Source organism: Loxodonta africana, chromosome 2 (genome assembly GCF_030014295.1).
Source record: "Loxodonta africana isolate mLoxAfr1 chromosome 2, mLoxAfr1.hap2, whole genome shotgun sequence".
Classification (NCBI taxonomy): domain Eukaryota; kingdom Metazoa; phylum Chordata; class Mammalia; order Proboscidea; family Elephantidae; genus Loxodonta; species Loxodonta africana.
In genome coordinates this window covers 219,451,677-219,470,454 of record NC_087343.1, presented here as the reverse complement: position 1 = coordinate 219,470,454, position 18,778 = coordinate 219,451,677, and the positions used below count along the sequence as shown (strand labels likewise).

General features: G+C 39.6%; 1 protein-coding gene across 1 annotated transcript in view; it reads right to left on the bottom strand.

Annotated features, from left to right (window-relative positions):
* SH3BGR (SH3 domain binding glutamate rich protein) overlaps positions 1–18,778 on the bottom strand; it is an 86,479-nt gene that overhangs the window by 31,495 nt on the left and 36,206 nt on the right. The window contains 1 exon segment of the mRNA XM_064279461.1: positions 6,226–6,306. Coding sequence (XP_064135531.1) covers positions 6,226–6,306 — 81 coding nt within the window.

The following is an 18,778-nucleotide window of genomic DNA, read 5'->3' as shown; positions in this document are numbered from 1 at the left end:
TTTCTTTAACAGGTAGGGTCTTCCCCCTACCCCACAGAGGCATTAACCAATTCCTCAATCTCTATGTTATCATTTGGAGATGTAATTAAGGCTAGACCTGAAGGTGTTAACCTAAGCACTAACAGACCGCAAATATCATTACTTGAAGAATCCTGATATGTGCAAGATATTCATGTGCCTCTACAAACCCATTCTCTATAAAGTATGGATTTTGAATTCTCTTATAGTAAGAGTAAATTTAGATTCAGTCATCACAAATCTTTTTTGAAATGAAGCTGAGGACAAATACATTAACTATGAAATAAATAAATCAAGCAAATTTGTACTTGTGTCTATGGAAAATTAGTTATGGAATTCGTGGTTGAGGTAAGGAATGCAAAGGCCATTGCATAGTGAAGTTAGGTGATCTACATTAAGAATTCAAATTCATGATACTAGGTTTATTAGCATAATCTCTATTTAATTGGCATAATTACACATTATCTTAGGCTGGGTTCTCCAGAGAAGCAAAACCAATGAAGTGTGTGTGTGTGTGTGTACAAATAAAGATTTATCTCAAGGAAATGGCTCACACAGTTGTGGAGGCTGGCAAGTCCCAAATCCATGGGTCAGGCATCTGGCTGGAGGCTTCTCCTGAATTCACATGGTTGCAGGGGCTAACAAATTCCAAATCGGAAGGTCAGACAACAGGTTACTGGCCCACGGGGCTATGGAGGCTGGTGAATCCCAGAATTGGCAGGCTGCTACCTCAAGTCCCAAGAACCAGAGGTCAGATGATGACAAGCCAAGTCCAGGATCCAGAGCAAGAGCGAACTTTGCCAGAGCACCCATATATATTGGATATAGGTCACACCCTTAAGGAAACTTCCCTTATATCAAGGTGACTTGAGTAATGGTGTGACTTGAGCAAGGTGGTGAGGAGTAAGGCTGTGACTTGAGTCATGCCCTTTAATAAGGTTGTGACTCAAGATACACCCCACGCTAATCCTGCCTCATTAACATATAGAAGTTTAGGATTTACAACACATAAAATGGGGGATAACTACACAATACCACAAAATGGAGGACAATTATGTATCAAAAAAATGGAGAACAATTACACAATACTGAGACTCATGGCCTAGCCAGGTTAACACATAACATTAAGTATCACAGTTCACCCCTTGTCAATTTGACATCTGTATGCATCTCCTTAGACCATACACAATAAAGACAATTATAAGGTCATACTTGTACCTAACATAATACAAGCAGCATGCGTACAACCAAAAATGCACTAGCCTCACTTATATCTGATATTTTACAAGGGATGGAAGAAAACAAAAATAGTTGCTATTATATAAAATAAAACAAGGAATAAATACTTATGACAATTATAGTCCTTGTTTCTGCAACTGGTCATGTAGTCATAACTGATATTTAGAGCTACCTTCTTCTACCACCCATTCCGTATTCCCTTTACCCTCAGCAAGCACCTCAGCTGGCCATGGTTCCTTGCCTAGTGGGATGACCCAAAAATTCATTCCTTAAGGGTCTGGACCATTAGTAGTCATGCTGGAAGTGGGCTGCTGCAGTTTCCCATTGACTTTAATCACAGGGCAAGGTAGTACTAAGAGACATCCTAAGGGATCACCTATATTCCAGACAATCTTCTTTACCTCCATTATGCAACACCAGTCCAATTTCCCCTTAGTGGTCAGGATCAGTCACACCAGCCAATATGGTAACTCCCTTCTTTGCCTGTTGATTCAGAGGCATAAGGAGCCCAAAGTGGCTGGGTGGCATTCTTAACTTCTAATTCAATGGAACCAGTGTTGTATCTCCAGGTGGGAGCATTCCTCCCTTTGGAACTAAGACCTCTAGACCCACAGAGCATGGGGTTGCAGGGACAGGAAGAAAAAATTTTGTGAGTGAGTCACTACAGGTAATAGTGGGTGGCACCACTCCATCGCCACCCCTTGATTTATGGAACCGTGAATCCTAGCTATAGGAGAAACAACATCATATATTGGACACTGATTCAGAGCATATACAGCTGCCTGAAGAGCACTGCCCCAACCCTGTAAGGTATTGCCACCTAGCTGGCACCATAATTGTGTCTTTAGAAGACCATTCCATTGTTCTATCCAGCCAGTTACTTCAGGATGATGGAGAACATGGTTGGACCAGAAAATTCCATGAGCATGGGCCCATTGCCACACTTCATTTGCTGTGAAGTGAGTCCCTTGATCCAAGGTAATGCTGTGTGGGATAACATGATGGTGGATAAGGCATTCTGTGACTCCATGGGTGATAGTTTTGGCAGAACCACTGCATACAGGAAAGGCAAACCCATATCCAAAGTAAGTGTCTATTCCAGTAAGAACAAAACACTGCCCTTTCCATCATAGAAGCGGTTCAACATAATCAACCTGCCACTAGGTTGCTGGATGATTGTCTTGAGGAATAGTGCCATATTGCAGATTCCTTGTTGCTCTCTGATGCTGACACATAGAGCACTCAGTAGTGGCTATAGCCAAATCAGTCTTGGTGAGTGGAAGGCCATATTGCTGAGTCCACGCATAACATCCATTCCAAGTTCCAGGATCTCATTTCTTCGAATAAATGCACTCACTCTAACTCCAGACACCATTTGAGGTTGGGAATTCAATTGGCATTGTAATCCAGCCACTCTTACGATACGACTCTAGGTTTGATTTTTGGCTTTGTTAATAAGGCCTTCTTGAATCTGGAGGATATCATGCTGAGTGAAATAAGTCCATCACAAAAGAACAAATACTGCATGAGACCACTATAAAAAGTCAAGGATAGGTTTACATACAGAAAGAGATATCCTTTGACGGTTACCAGGGATGGGAGGGAAAGGAAGGGAGAATCACACAAGTGTTAATTCTGGTGAATGGAAAGGCAATACATAACATAGGGGAAGTCAGCACAACATGACCAAGGCAAAGGCAGACACTGACAGGTATGGAAGAATAAAGAGCAATTACGGTAAACGGTAAACAGAGAAAAGATTGAAGTTGTCAAGGATTTCATTTCACTTGTATCCAGAATCAACACCCATGGAATCAGCAGTCAAGAAATCAAATGACACATTGATTAGGCAAATCTGCTGCAAAAGACCTCTCTAAAGTGTCAAAAAGCAAAGACGTCACCTTGAAGACTAAGGTGTGCCTGACCCGAGCCACACACGGTGTTTTCAATAGCCTCATATGCATGTGAAAGCTGGACAATGATTAAGGAAGACAGAGGAAGAATTGAAGATTTTGAATTGTGGTGTTGGCAAAGAATACTGAATATACCATGGACTGCCAAAAGAACGAACAAATCTATCTTGGAAGGAGTACAACCAGAATGCTCTTTAGAAGCAAAGATGGTAAGACTACATCTCACATACTTTACACATGTTGTCAGGAGGGACTGGTCCCTGGAGAAGGACATCATGCTTTGTAAAGTAGGGGGTCAGCGAAAAAGAGGAAGACCCTCAACAAGATGGACTGACACAGTGGCTACAGCAATGGGCTCAAGCATAACAACAATTGTGAGGATGGCACAGGACCTGGTAGTGTTTCATTCGCTATGAGTCAGAACCAACTCAATGGCACCTAACAACACCAATGGTAGATGGTATAATATATACAATCCCTCAACAACAGTAATAACAAACAATAGTTTGTGAATAGATACACAGGCTAATATTCATGTTAAATAGGTGAGGGAGGTCATATGGGCATACACCCACGCATATATACAGGTATAGTAGTGCATATTTCAACACATACATTTGTAATGCTGCTTGTATATTTATATACATAATAGAGCACACAGCGGGTGGGCACAGCTATAGAAACTACTTAGACATCAGGTCTGAACTACTGGACTTGAAGGCTAAGGATCATAGTCTCGGGGGATATCTAGGTCAATTGGCAAAATTGGCAATAGTTCATAAAATTAATGTTCTATATTCTAGCCTAGTGAGTAGCATCTGGGGTCTTAAAAGCTTGTGAGAAGCCATCTAAGAAGGACCTTATTGGCCTCTTCCTGCCTGGGGCAAAAGAGAATGAAGAAAACCAAATACTCATTGAAGCAATGTCCAAAGGACTAACTGCCCACATGAACCACAGCTTTCTCCAGTCTGAGACCAGAAGAACTAGATAATGCTCAGCTACCAATACTGACCACCCTGACTAGGATCACAATAGAAGGTCCCCGTTAGAATGGGTAAAAAATGTAGAACAAAATTCAAATTCAAAAAACAAAAAGACCAGACTTATTCGTCTGAATGAGACTGGAGGAACCCCAAGACTACTGCCCTAAGACAATCTTCTGACTTGAAACTGAAGACACTCCCAGAGGCCACCTTTCAGACAAATAATAGATGGGGCCATAAAACAAACAATAACACTGGTGAAGAGTGTGCTCCTTAGAACAATCAACTACGCAAGACCAAAAGGGCAAATTTGCCCAAAATCAAAGATGAGAAGGCAGGGAGGGACAGGGACACCGGACTAATGGAAACAAGAAACCTAGAGAGGAAATGCGGAGAGTGCTGACAGATTGTGGGAATTGCAACCAATGTCACAGAACAGTTTGCATAAGAATCATTGACTGGAAAATTAATATGCTATATAAACTTTCACCTAAAGCACAATAAAATGTTAAAAAAAAAAAAAAGAAAAGGCTTTCTTTTGGGGCACAATTGGCCATTTTCTGGTCTTTTATGTGGTGCTTGAGCTGTGACTCTGAAGCCCTGAGCTCATCTCTTTCTTTCAAAACTTTGTCTAGCAAGAGTAGGACCAACCAACCAACTCCCTTATACTTCTCATTCTGACAAAACTGTAGAAAAGCATTCAGTATCAAGTCACCCAGAGCCTTCTTTCTCACAAATATTTGACCTATTCATGGTGATATTTTGCTTATTTCTATTGCCACGTCACACCACAGATTAGCAATGTCCTCTTTACCACTGGAGGCAGAGTCATCAGCACCTTTAAGGCTAGCCAGATTTGAGAACCAACTTAGAAAACTCATCCTTACAATTTGATTTCTCTAGAACCACTCCCAGTACTAAATGTCTTAGGCTGGGTTCTCTAGAAAAGCAAAACCAATGAAATATATATATACATATATATATTCTTATATATGTATATATAAAGATTTATATTTATATGTATGTATAAAGATTTTTTTTTTTTATATTTATCTCAAGGAAATGTCTCACACAGTTGTGGAGGCTGTCAAGTACCAAACCCATGGGTCAGGCATCCGGCTAGAGGTTTCTCCTCACTCACGTGGTTGCAGGGGCTGATGAATCCCAAACTGGCAGGTCAGACAACAGGCTGCTGGCCCATGGGGCTGCGGAGGATGACAAATCCCAGAATTGGCAGGCTACTGGCTCAAGTCCCATGAACCAGAGGTCAGATGACGATGAGCCGATGTAGGATCCAGAGCAAGAGTGAGCTATGTCAGAGCATCCATATATATTGGATGTAGGTCACACCCTCAAGGAATCTCCCCTTACATCAGACACTTGAGTAAGGTGATGACTTGAGTAAGGGTGTGACTTGAGTAAGGCTATGACTCAAGATGCACCCCACACTAATCCTATCTCATTAACATATAGAGGTTTAGGATTTACAACACATAGAATGGAGGATAATTACCACAAAATGGAAGACAATTATATCAGACCACAAAATGGAAGACAATTACACAGTATCGGGACTCATGGCCTAGCCAAGTTGACACATAACATTAACCATCACATATATAATCAACGATGAGACAACACTATAGGATAAAATTGATGAGATTTGTTTATCTTGCTCTTAATTCTAGATCTTACTTTTCCCCTCTTTATCAGACTGAAAAGGTGAAGTTGAATTCATTTTAAATAGAAATGATTAATATATGGGCATAAACACAGCCTGGAAACTCATATTTTTACATATTTAATTAATGCACTTAAGACCATTGAATGCAGTAACATTTCTTAGGTTTTTTAAATTCACTCTAGCAAGAAGAAACAGCAAAAACATGAAAAAGATGACTTTGGAATAAAGCATTTTTAATGAAAATTTTGCACAAGACTTCATCAGAATAAAGTGCTTACTAAAATCATGTTAGTTTAATGATTATCATTTATTAAACAACCTTAGATGCTGATTTCTATCTTCTTTAACTATGACCTCTATTAAGCCCCATTAGGGCATTAAATCTTACCTTTGAGCCTGGAGGGGGAGCCAAGCCAAGGAACGAATATATAATATTCTCTTCTTTGGCAGAGAAGAAAGAGTCGAAATCCTTGAAACAAGCAAACAAAAAGAATGTTTAAATTCACTGCACATGTGTGAGCCAGCATATTTACCTAAACTGATCTTTTTTATTCATTAGTTAGGAGCTAACACAAAAGGTTATCCCAGTTTGCTTGGTCAAAGTTGACTAACCCCAAAAGTTAAGAAATTTAACCATTAACTTTACATTTGTTTGTATACACTTTCATTATGCTTACACAGCACAGTGAGAATTCATGTATACATACATGACACACACACACGCACATGCACACACACGTGTACACAGCTACTCACATTCAGGAATTACTGACAAGACCCAGATGTACGCAGTAAAAGGCTTTTCAAAAAGTTTCACATCATTAGCTGGTTTCCTTGTAATTTTGCCCAATGGGTTTGGGTCCTGCTTAGCCAAGACGAAGACAACACAGGAATTTTCTACTGTTATTATGGTAGCAGAAAGTCCCTGGGAGGTGCAAATGGTTTGCGCTTGACTACCAACAGGAAGGTTGGTGGTTTAAACCCACTCTGTGGCACTGCAAAAGAAAGGCCCAGCAATCTGTTTCCATAAAGATTACAGCCACTGAAAACTCTATGGAGCTCAGTTCTACTGTGTACCATGTGGGGTCTATATCAGTTGGAATCAATTCCATGGCAACTGGTTTGGTATTTTTTTGGTTGTATTATAGTAGCTGGAGTCCCTGGGTGGTGCAAACAGAAAACATGCTTGGCTGCTAACCAAGAGATACATCAAAAGAAAGGTTTGGTGATCTACTTCCAAAAAACCAGCCATCTAAGGGCCTTTTGATACCAGGATCCTCAGAATCATGAAAGACTTACAGAAGTGCTTGTGTTGGCAAAATGGGAACAACTGCGCTGTGATCTGAAGCCTGGTAGTGAATTGAACTCTGGTGCTCAGTGAGGCTCCACCCCTTCCCCAGCCCCCAGCCAGTGGTCAGCCCTCCACCAGGATGGCCCAGCCCTAAAACAACTCTCCAGTAGTGTGTCTGCCAATAGCTCTGAAGAGTTTTCTTTTTTATAATTAAAACATAAAAGAGATTTCCCCAGACTACTGTTTTTTGTCATCTGGGCTGTAATGCACTTTCAACAGTTTTTGAAAAAGAAAAGTTTGCCTTGTCTAGCTTATCATTTCTGAACAGGACAACATTCAAAACAACTTAGTTGCATTATTGCCTACCCTACTCTTCTTCTGTGTTGTTCTTAGTTGTCACCAAGTTGGTTTTAACTCATGGTGACCCCACGTATAACAGAATGAGGTACTACCTGGTCCTGTGCCATCTTCATAATCATTAATATGCTCCAGTCCATGTTGCAGCCACTGTGTTCTGATAGCCTTCCAACCTAGTGTGCTCATCTTCCAGCGCTATATTGGATAGTATTCTGGTATATCCATACGGTTTCCACTGGCTAATTTTTGCACGTAGATTGCCAGGCCTTTCTTCCTAGTCTGGAAGTTCTGCTGAAATCTGTCCACCATGGTGACCCTGCTGGTATTTGAAATGCCAGTGGCATAGCATCCAGCATCATACAACACGCAAGCCACCACAGTGCAACAAACTGACAGATGGGTGCTTAAGAAGCTTAAAACCAAATGCAGGTCATAGTTACTGGGTTTACCGGAAGAAAATGCTGGCATTCCTCTGTGTTAATCTTATCCAAAGCTTTATTATTTTCCTAGCTGTTGCCCCAATTCCCTCAGTGATTAATTTTATTCTTTTATATTAAATGCATTTTTGTAAGTTGCCTCAAATCTTAGTCAAAGGGAATGTAGTATCATGGGTAAGTGTAGGAACTTTGGGATCAGTCAGAAATTCTAATAGATTTCCAGAGTACCCACTTACTAGGTGTTGTAAAAATATTACCTGGGATAATACATTATTAGTAGCAGTAGCAAATAGCTGAAACGTAATAAAGTAAATTTATGCTCTAGTCCAAAAAAATTCCATGCATAAATATTACTTCTCTAGTTTCCCAACTTGAGTAGCTTCCAAGTCAAGAAATGTTTTGTTACAGTTGAGTGAATTCTCTTTTGTCTCAATTTAAGTCTAACTATCTTCTTCTTCAGAATTTCAGAGGGCTAAAGGACAATTTATCATTATCTTTGATCTGATGCTAACAAATAGATATAGAAAATAATAAGTATAAAAGTTTTTATAAATTCCAGTTCTATCAAGAAGTACAAATACATTGCTGGGCTGGCACAAAAGGAAAGATTATAAACAAGTGAGAGCATAATCCTGAAATTAGCATACACCAACACCAGCATTCACACTAAGAGTTTCTAACAAACCCAAAACATCTTTAGCTTTCACTTTGATGTTGCAGAGGTTAAAGAAATAAAGTCCAGGGCCTGCTCAAGGTGGGGAATTTCATAAAACACACAAAAACACGTGCACCCCTGAAAGTGTTGTTGCTGGCTGTCATCAGGTCAGTCTTCAAATTATGGCAACCCCGTGCACAACTGACGGAAACACTGCCCAGTCCTGTGCCGACCTAAGACCTTTGTGATCCATAAGATTTTTACCAGCTGATTTTTGGAAGTCGATAAGCAAGTCTTTCTTCTAAGCCTTATTTCAGTTCCACTGAAACTGGTTCAGCATCATGGCAACATGCAAGTCTCTACTAACAGATGGGTAGTGGCTGAGCATGAGGTGCACTAGGCAGGAATTGAACCCAGGTCTCCCACAGGGAAGGCAAAAATTCTTCCACTGAACCAACAATGCCCTCAACAATGTAAAGATAAATGAGAAATAACTCTGCCGTGCAGATTAGAATAGAAAGGAAATGCCTGATTCAACTTAGGTGGTGAATGGAAAAGAAAACATTCTTCTCTGAGAATTCATAACCACAAGCCAGAATGCATGACAGTTTGTGGTACAAATTCCCATGACATATGTGGTTCAGAAAAACTTAAAAGGAAATTTTAATTTGAAATAGTTTTGGGTTTACAGATCCCACAGGAAACTAGCAGAAATACTTTCTAAGCCTCGAAGAATATCTACAAACAAAAGTCTAAAACTCTGAGAAGTTCAGATTCAAAAATTACAAAATAAATAAGAAAATAAAATGACACCATGATTGAGGACCAACAGAAATAGCAAAAAGCAGAATCATATATTGGAACTATTGTGCAGAGAATATAAAATCTCTGTATTTAATATATTTAAAGAAATGAAATAGAAGCCTAAAAACATAAGAAATAAATAAGAAACTAGAGAGAACAATCAGAAATTTGGAAAAGAACTAGAAATGAAAAAATGTAATAACTAACATAAAACCCAACAGACGGGAAAGGTGCGGCCAAGTTGGCAGAATAGTCAGATGCTTCGTGTTGACCCTCTTACAACCAAGACTGGAAAAAACAAGTGAGTCAAATACATATGACAATCTAGGAACCCTAAGCAGCAGGTGAAAGGAGAGAAAAATAAAACAAAGTTGAAACAGGGAATTACAGATCAAGGGATTGTCAGTGTCCTGCTAGCTGAATCTGCACTGCGTATACAGGCTGACGCAAGCAGCAACATCCCAAGCCGAAACCCACCCCATCTGGTGCAGCCAAACAACAGCAAATCTACACGCACCTCCAGAGCCAAACAGGAGCGACACCAGGCTTGAGAAAGTGCAAGCTACCAACCCACCACACATGCTGGCACCATAACACTTTCTCCAGTCAGAGCTTCACGGCTGAGGAGCACTCCCTTCCCCCACCCATCCCCCAACCTGCTGCAACACCAGGCTGGTGGCATTCAACAACGCCATGCCACCTAAGCTGAGAATTCATGGCTGGGTCCAGAGGCACCCACTCAATTGCCCAGCCACTGGCATAGGGGGTCCACGGACTTGCAGTGCCCTTCACCCCCGCCCCAGTGCCTTGTGGGCCAATCCAACATCATATATCCTCATTAGGACAAAATGGTCGGGGCATCCACCCAAAACCCATTTTCACCTGCAGCAGCCAAGTAGGAGCTGCAGGCTTGTGACATTCGACACTGCCCTGCCCCCTAAGAAGGGCCCTCACTCACTCAACAAAGGGGCCTGAGGACTGGTGGTACCACCCATGACAGGGGTCTAAGAATTAGTGGTGGTCCCCAACCCCTCCAGCCAACAGCACCAGACCCCAAAGACTGTCAAAACCACCTCCCCCACTATGCACTCTAATGGTCAGGAACACGCCTTCCATCCAGGCACCCAGCAGCAGCTGATAGCCCCCTGCCTTGCCTCACACATTGCCCACCACTGCAACCAGACACCTCTGCCTGCTCTGAACACCCCCAGGTGTTCTGTCCCACCCAGGACTGTAGGTGAGTCTCAGCACCACACACTCAGTGACCAAAGACCTGGACACCTGTGCCCCAAACAATTGCACCCCCACAAGAACAGCGAAAAGACTCCCAGGCTCACACACCTAGTAGCTGCTCTGACCACCTGGAGACAGGAGGTGGGAGTTTCAATGATGCCAACAACCAGGGTGGCACACACACCCAGCATGCTTGGACATATCAAAGCAAAACAAAAATACAGGATGCAGTAAACAAAAATACAAAATATAAATATAACTTATTAATGCCTCAGAGATAACACTCAATATCAAATCACATAAAGAAGCAGAAAAAGATGACTCCAGCAAGCAACCAAAATAAAGAACCAGAAAACCTTCTGGCGAAAGACAAGGCAATGGAACTATCTGATTAAGAATTCAAAAGACTAATATGCAGAGCTCTCCAAGAAACGAGGAAGGAAATCAGGCAAAACACAGACCAAACCATAGAACATACAAAGCAATAGAATAATTCATGGAAACAACACAAGAAAAAAATGACAGAATAAATGGTCTGCTAGAAATCCTACAGAAACAGTAACTAGAAATCCCAAAGATTAACAATAAAATTTGGAATTAGACAACTCAATAGAAGGTCATAGGAGCAGAATTCAGAAAATGGAAGTCAGAATTAGTGAGAGTGAAGATAAATTCCTTGATACCAATATGTTTGAGGAGAAAGCAGAAAAAAGAATGAAAAAAAAAATGAAGACAGTCTAAGAATTATGTGGGATATTATCTAGAGGAAAAACGTACAAGTGATCAGAGTACCAGAACAGGGGAAGATAACAGAAAACACAGTGAGAATTGTTGAAGATTTTCTGGCTGAAAACTTCCCTAATATCATGAAAAACAAGATATCTCTATCCAAGAAGCTCAAGGACCCCAATGCAGGATAGACCCCAAAAGAAAGTCACCAAAAACCACCATAATCAAACTTGCCAAAACCAAAGGCAAAGAAAGAATCCTGAGAGTGGCTATGGATGAACAAAATGTTACCTGCAAAAAAAAAAAAAAACTCAGTTAGACTAAGCTCTGTTACTCAGCAGAAACCATGCTGGCAAGAAGGCAATTGGGATGACAAATATAAAGCCTTGAAGGAAAAAACTGCTAGTCAAGAATTAAGTATCCAGCAAAATTGTCTCTTGAATAAATGGTGAAATTAGGTCATTTCCAGATAAAAGAAATTAAGGGGATTTGTAAAAACCAGACCAAAATTACAAGAAATATTAAAGGGAGTCATCTGGTTAGAGAACCAGCAACATCAGACAACAATCCAAGACTAGGACAAAGGACAGATCAACCAGATACCAATCCAGATAGGTAATTTACCAAAACAAATCAAAACTAAAAGACTAAAAATAAGGAACCAGAGATGTCAATACATAAACAAGAACAACATCAAAACAAAAACAGGGAATGAACGGTGTAGTCATAGAACTCCCATACAGAGAGGAAGTCGAGGTGATATCAAGAAATAAAAGGCTGGTTTAAACTTAGAAAAATAAACCTAAATTTCAAGGTAACCACAAAGGAAGCTAACAAACCTATCCATCAAAATGACAAAGAAGGAGGTGAGGCCAAGATGGTGGAATAGCCAGATACCTCCGGTGATCCCTCTTACAACAAAGACCAAAAAAAACAAGGTGAATGATTATATTTATGACAAGCTAGGAGCCTTGAACATCAAACACAAAGTTACAAAATGAACTGAGGGGCAGGGAGAGGGAGAGATGGTTCAGAAGTACAGAGGAGTTGCCAGACCTGAATCTCCGGGAACCCTCAGGCATCACTCCCAAGAGTAGCTACAGCAGGCTGGTGGTAGCATTCGGCTACAGTTTACTAAGGGAGAAGCACCCAAATGCACATCTCCGAAACTAACACCTCTGGAACCAGAGAAGAACAGCGCTCTCTGCCAAAGCTATGTACTTTCATATATTTTACCGTGCCTCCCACCCCAAGCCAGCTTCAGAGGCTGTTGATTTCCCCAGGCCTGAGATAGGCCCCTTTGAGCACCTGGAGCCACGCTCCCGGCCCTGCAGTAGGAATAAATTCACAACGGGGGAAAAGATAACTTGCCAGTTCCACTAACCAGGGGAGCTCAGGACAGAAGTGGCACTTGTCCAGGTATAAACAGTCCGTGGGCTTTGAACAACTTTCCCTGCTGCATGGACCTGTGTGGGCCTCTTTTAGGAGAAATATTCTCCTGAAACAAGCCCTTGTTGGCAGACTGCAACCGTTTCAGCTATGCGGTCAAGAGATGGGTGTTTGATATTTGACACCACTTTGCCTATTAAACAGGGTCCTTGCCTACCCACATCAGGGGCCTAAGGACTGGTGGCTCCACTCAAGTCACCCAGTGACCCAAGACAGGTGTCCAAGGATACCTGGTACCTCCCAGTCCTTACAACCAAAAGCATTGGGTCCCCATGGTCCATCTACAGAACCCACCCACCTGTACACTCTAGAGAACAGGGACATGTTTCCCTCACAGGCACTCAGGGGACAGTTCTCAGCCCCCTGCCTTGTTCAGAGCATGACCCCCTGCTGCAACCAGATACCAGTACTTACACCAATCACCCCTGCCCCTCTAAGACTGTAGAACAGAGCCTGTACTACACACTTGATGATCAGCTACCTGGACACCTAAGCTGAATTCATACAAGAAAAGTGAATGGACTCCTATACTGATATACCTGATAATAGCTCTAGCCATCTGGTGACAGTACGTCAGAGCTCCAAAGGCAAAAAAAAATAATCAAACTAGCTCACTCAAGCAACCCATTTGGGCATCTCAAAAAAAAACAAAGCAAGAAGCTAGCATACAGTAAGCAAACATAAAATAAACTAATAAATAACTTATACATGGCTCAGAGAAACAGTCAATAAAAAGTCACATGAAGAAACAAAGAATGATCCCCTCAACAAGCTCTCAAAACAAAGAATCAACAGATCTTCTGGATGAAGGTGCCTTCCTGGAATTACCAGATGCAGAATTCAAACTATTAACATACAGAGCTCTTCAAGACATCAGGAACGAGATTAGGAAGGAGATCAGGCAATACACAGAACAAGCCAAGGAACATACAGATAAAGTAGCTGAAGAAATTAAAAACGTAATTCAAGAACATAATGAAAGATTTAATAAGCTGCAAGAATCCACAGAAAGACAGCAATCAGAAATCCTAAAATTAACAATAAAATTACAGAATTAGACAACTAAATACAAAGTCAGAGGAGCAGAACAGAGCAAGTGGAAGGCAGAATTGGTGAGCTTGATGATAAGGTACTTGGCACCAACATATCTGAAGAAAAATCAGATAGAAGAATTTAAAAAAATGAAATCTTAAGAATCATGTGCAACTCTATCAAAAGAAATGGCCTACGAGTGATTGGATTACCAAAACAGGGATAGACAACAGAAAATACAGAGAGAATTGCTGAAGATTTGTTGGCAGAAAACTTCCCTGATATCATGAAAGATGAGAAGATATCTATCCAAGATGCTCATCAAAATCCACATGAGGTAGATCTTAAAAGAAAGTCACCAAGACATATTAAAATCAAACTTGCCAAAACCAAAGATAAAGAGGGAATTTTAAGAGCAGCTAGGGATAAACAAAAAGTCACCTACAAAGGAGAGTCAATAAGAATAAGCTCGGACTACACAGCAGAAGCCATGCAGGCAAGAAGGCAATGGGATGACTTATATAAAGCATTGAAGGAAAAAAATTGCCAACCAAGAATCATATACCCAGCAAAACTGTCTCTCAAATATGAAAGTGAAATTAGGACATTTCCATATAAACAAAATTTAGGGAATTCGTAAAAACCAAACCAAAACTGCAAGAAATACCAAAGGGAGCTCTTTGGATAGAAAATCAATAATATCAGGTGTCAACCCAAGACTAGAATACTGGACAGAACAGAGGTCAATCCAGACAGGGAAATCACAAAAATAAATCAAGATTTAAAAAACGCTCAAAACAGGTAAACAACGACGTTATTATGTAAAAAAAAAAGATAACATTAAAACAATAAAGAGGGACTAAAAATGGGTTCATAGATCTTTCACATGGAGAAGAAGACAAGGCCATGCAAAGAAATTAAAGTTAGGTTTAAACTTAGAAAAATAGGGGTAAATATTAAGGTAAGCACAAAGACAATCCTACACATCAAAATAAAATACAAGAAAAAAGTAGAGACTCAGCAGAAACAAAATCAACAACAACGAATAAGAGGAAAAGGCAATACATAAAGATAAACTACTCAGCACAAAAAAATAAGTGGTAAAAAGAAACTGTCAACAACACACAAAAAAGGATATCAAAATGACACCACTAAACTCATACCTATCTATAATTACGCTGAATGTAAATGGACTAAATGCATTTAGTCCATTTAGACAAAGAGTGGCAGAATGGATTAAAAAAAAAAAAACACAATCTGTCTATATGCTGCCTACGAGAGACACACCTTAGAGACAAAAACAAACTAAAACTCAAGGGATGGAAAAAAATACATCAAGCAAACAACAATCGAAAAAGAGCAGGAGTGGCAGTATTAATTTCCAACAAAATAGACTTTAAAGTTTAATCCATCACCAAGGACAAGGAGGGACACTACGTAATGATTAAAGGGACAATATACCAGGAGGATATAACCATATTAAATATTTAGGCACCCAATGACAGTTCTGCAAGATACATAAAACAAGCTCTAACAGCACTGAAAAGTGAGATAGACAGCTCCACAATAATAGTAGGAGACTTCAACGCACCACTTTGGGTGAAGAACAGGACATCCAGAAAGAAGCTCAAAAAAGACACGGAAGATATAAACGCCACAGTCAACCAACTTGACCTCATAGACATACACAGAACACTCCACCCAACAGCAGCCAAGTATACTTTCTTTTCCAACACACATGGAACATTCTCTAGAATAGACCATGTATTACGTCATAAAGCAAGCCTTAACAGAATCCAAAACACTGAAATATTAAAAAGCATCTTCTCTGACCATAAGGCCATGAAAGCCGAAATTAACAACAGGAATAGCAACGAAAACAAATCAAACACTTGGAAACTGAACAATACCCTGTTCAAAAAAGAAGACATTAAGGATGGAATAAAGAAATTCATAGAATCCAATGAGAATAAAAACACTTTCTATCAGAACCTTTGGGACACAGCAAAAGCAGTGCTCAGAGGTCAATTTATATCAATAAATGCACACATACAAAAAGAAAGGGACAAAATCAAAGAAACATCCCAACAATTTGAACAAATAGAAAGAGAACAAAAGAAACCGTCAGGCACCAGAAGAAAGCAATTAATAAAAATTAGAGCAGAACTAAATGAAATAGAAAACAGAAAAACATTTGAAAGAGTTAACAAGACCAAAAGCTGGTTCTTTTAAAAAATTAACAAAATCGACAAACCGTTGGTCAAACTGACAAAACAAAAACAGGACAGGAAGCAAATAACCCAAATAAGAAATGAGATTGGCAATATTACAACAGACCCAACTGAAATTAAAAGAATCATACCAGATTACTATGAAAAACTGTACTCTTAACAATTTGAAAACATAGAAGAAATGGATGAATTCCTAGAAACACACTGCCTACCTAAATTAACACAGAGGTAGAACAACTAAATAGACCCATAACAAAAGAAGACCTTGAAAAGGTAATCAAAAAACTCCCAACAAAAAAAAAGCCCTGGCCTGGATGGCTTCACTGCAGAGTTCTACCAAACTTTCAGAGAAGAGTTAACACCACTACTACTAAAGGTATTTCAGAGCATAGAAAAGGATGGAACACTCCCAAACTCATTCTATGAAGCCAGCATATCCCTGATATCAAAACGAGGTAAAGACTTCACGAAAAAGAAAATTACAGACCTATATAGCTCATGAACTTAGATGCAAAAATTCTCAACAAAATTCTAGTCAACAGAATTCAACAACATATCAAAAAAATAATTCACCATGACCAAGTGGGATTCATACCAGGAAGGCAGGGATGGTTCAACATTAGAAAAACAATTAATGTGATCCATCATATAAATAAAACAAAAGACAAGAACCACAAGATTTTATCAATTGATGCAGAAAAGGCATTTGACAAAGTTCAACACCCATTTATGATAAAAACTCTGTAAAATAGGAATAGAAGGAAAATTCCTCAACAAAATACAGGGCATTTATACAAAGCCAACATTCAACATCATTCTAAATGGAGAGAGTCTGAAAGCACTCCCCTTGAGACTGGGAATCAGATTTAAAAAAAAAAAAAAAAAAAGGATGCCCTTTATCACCACTCTTATTCAACATTGTGCTGGGGGTCCTAGCCAGAGCAATTAGGCTAGGTAAAGAAATAAAGGGCATCCAGATTGGTAAGGAAGAAGTAAAAGTACCTCTATTTGCAGATGACATGATATTATACACAGAAAACCATAAAGAATCCTCAAGAAAACTATTGACACTAATAGAAGAGTTCAGAATAGTATCAGGATACGAGATAAACATACAAAAATCAGTTGGATTCCTCTACACCAACAAAACGAACTTCGAAGAGGAAATCACCAAATCAATACCATTTACAGTAGCCCCTAAGAAGATAAAAATACTTAGGAATAAATCTAACCAGGAACATAAAAGACCTATACAAAGAAAACTACAGGACACTACTGCAAGAAACCAAAAGAGACCTACATAAGTGGAAAAACATACCTTGCTCATGGATAGGAAGACTTAACATTGTAAAAATGTCTATTCTACAAAAAGCAATGTATAGATACAATGCAATTCCAATTCAAATTCCAATGACATTTTTTTAATGAGATGGAGAAATAAATCACCAACTTCATATGGAAGGGAAAGAGGCCCCGGATAAGTAAAGCATTACTGAAAAAGAAAAACAAAGTGGGAGGCCTCACTCTGCCTGATTTTAGAACCTATTATACCGCCATAGTCGTCAAAATAGCCTGGTACTTACAACAACAGATACACAGACCAGGGGAACAGAGTTGAGAATCCAGACACAAATCCATCCACATATGAGCAGTTGATATTTGACAAAGGCCCAAAATCAGTTAAATGGGGAAAAGACAGCCTGTTTAACAAATGGTGCTGGCATAATGGGATATCCATCTGCAAGAAAATGAAATAAGACCCATACCTCATGCCATGCACAAAAACTAACACAAAATGGATCAAAGACGTAAATATAAAATCTAAAACGATAAAGATTATGGAAGAAAAGATAGGGACAATGCTAGGAGCCCCAACACATGCCATAAACAGTATACAAAATCTTTCTAACAATGCAGAAGAGAAACTAGATAATGGGGAACTCCTAAAAATCAAACACCTATGCTCAACCAAAGACTTCACCAAAAGAGTAAAAAGATTACCTACAGACTAGGAAAAAGTTTTTAGCTATGACATTTCCGATCAGTGTCTGATCTCTAAAATCTACATGATACTGCAAAAACTCAACTACAAAAAGACAAATAACCCAATTAAAAAATGGACAAAGGATATGAATAGGCACTTCACTAAAGAAGACATTCAGGTAGCTAACAGATTCATGAGGAAATGCTCACGGTCATTAGCCATTAGAGAAATGCAAAGCAAAACTACAATGAGATTCCATCTCATTCCAACAAGGCTGGCATTCATCCCCAAAACACAAAATAATAAATGTTGGAGAGGTCATGGAGAGATTGGAACACTTATGCACTGCTGGTGGGAATGTAAAATGGTACAACCACTTTGGAAATCGATTTGGCGCTTCCTTAAAAAACTAGAAATAGAATTACCATATGATCCAGCAATCCCACTCCTTGGAATATATCCTAGAGAATTAAGAGCCTTTACATGAACAGATACATGCACACCTATGTTCACTGCAGTGCTGTTTACAATAGCAAAAAGATGGAAGCAATCAAGGTGCCCATCAACAGATGAATGGATAAATAAATTATGGTATATTCACACAATGGAATACTACACATCGGCAAAGAACAATGATGAATCTGTGAAACATTTCATAACATGGAGGAACTTGGAAGGCATTATGCTGAGTGAAATTAGTTGCAAAAAGACAAATATTGTATAAGACCACTATTATAAG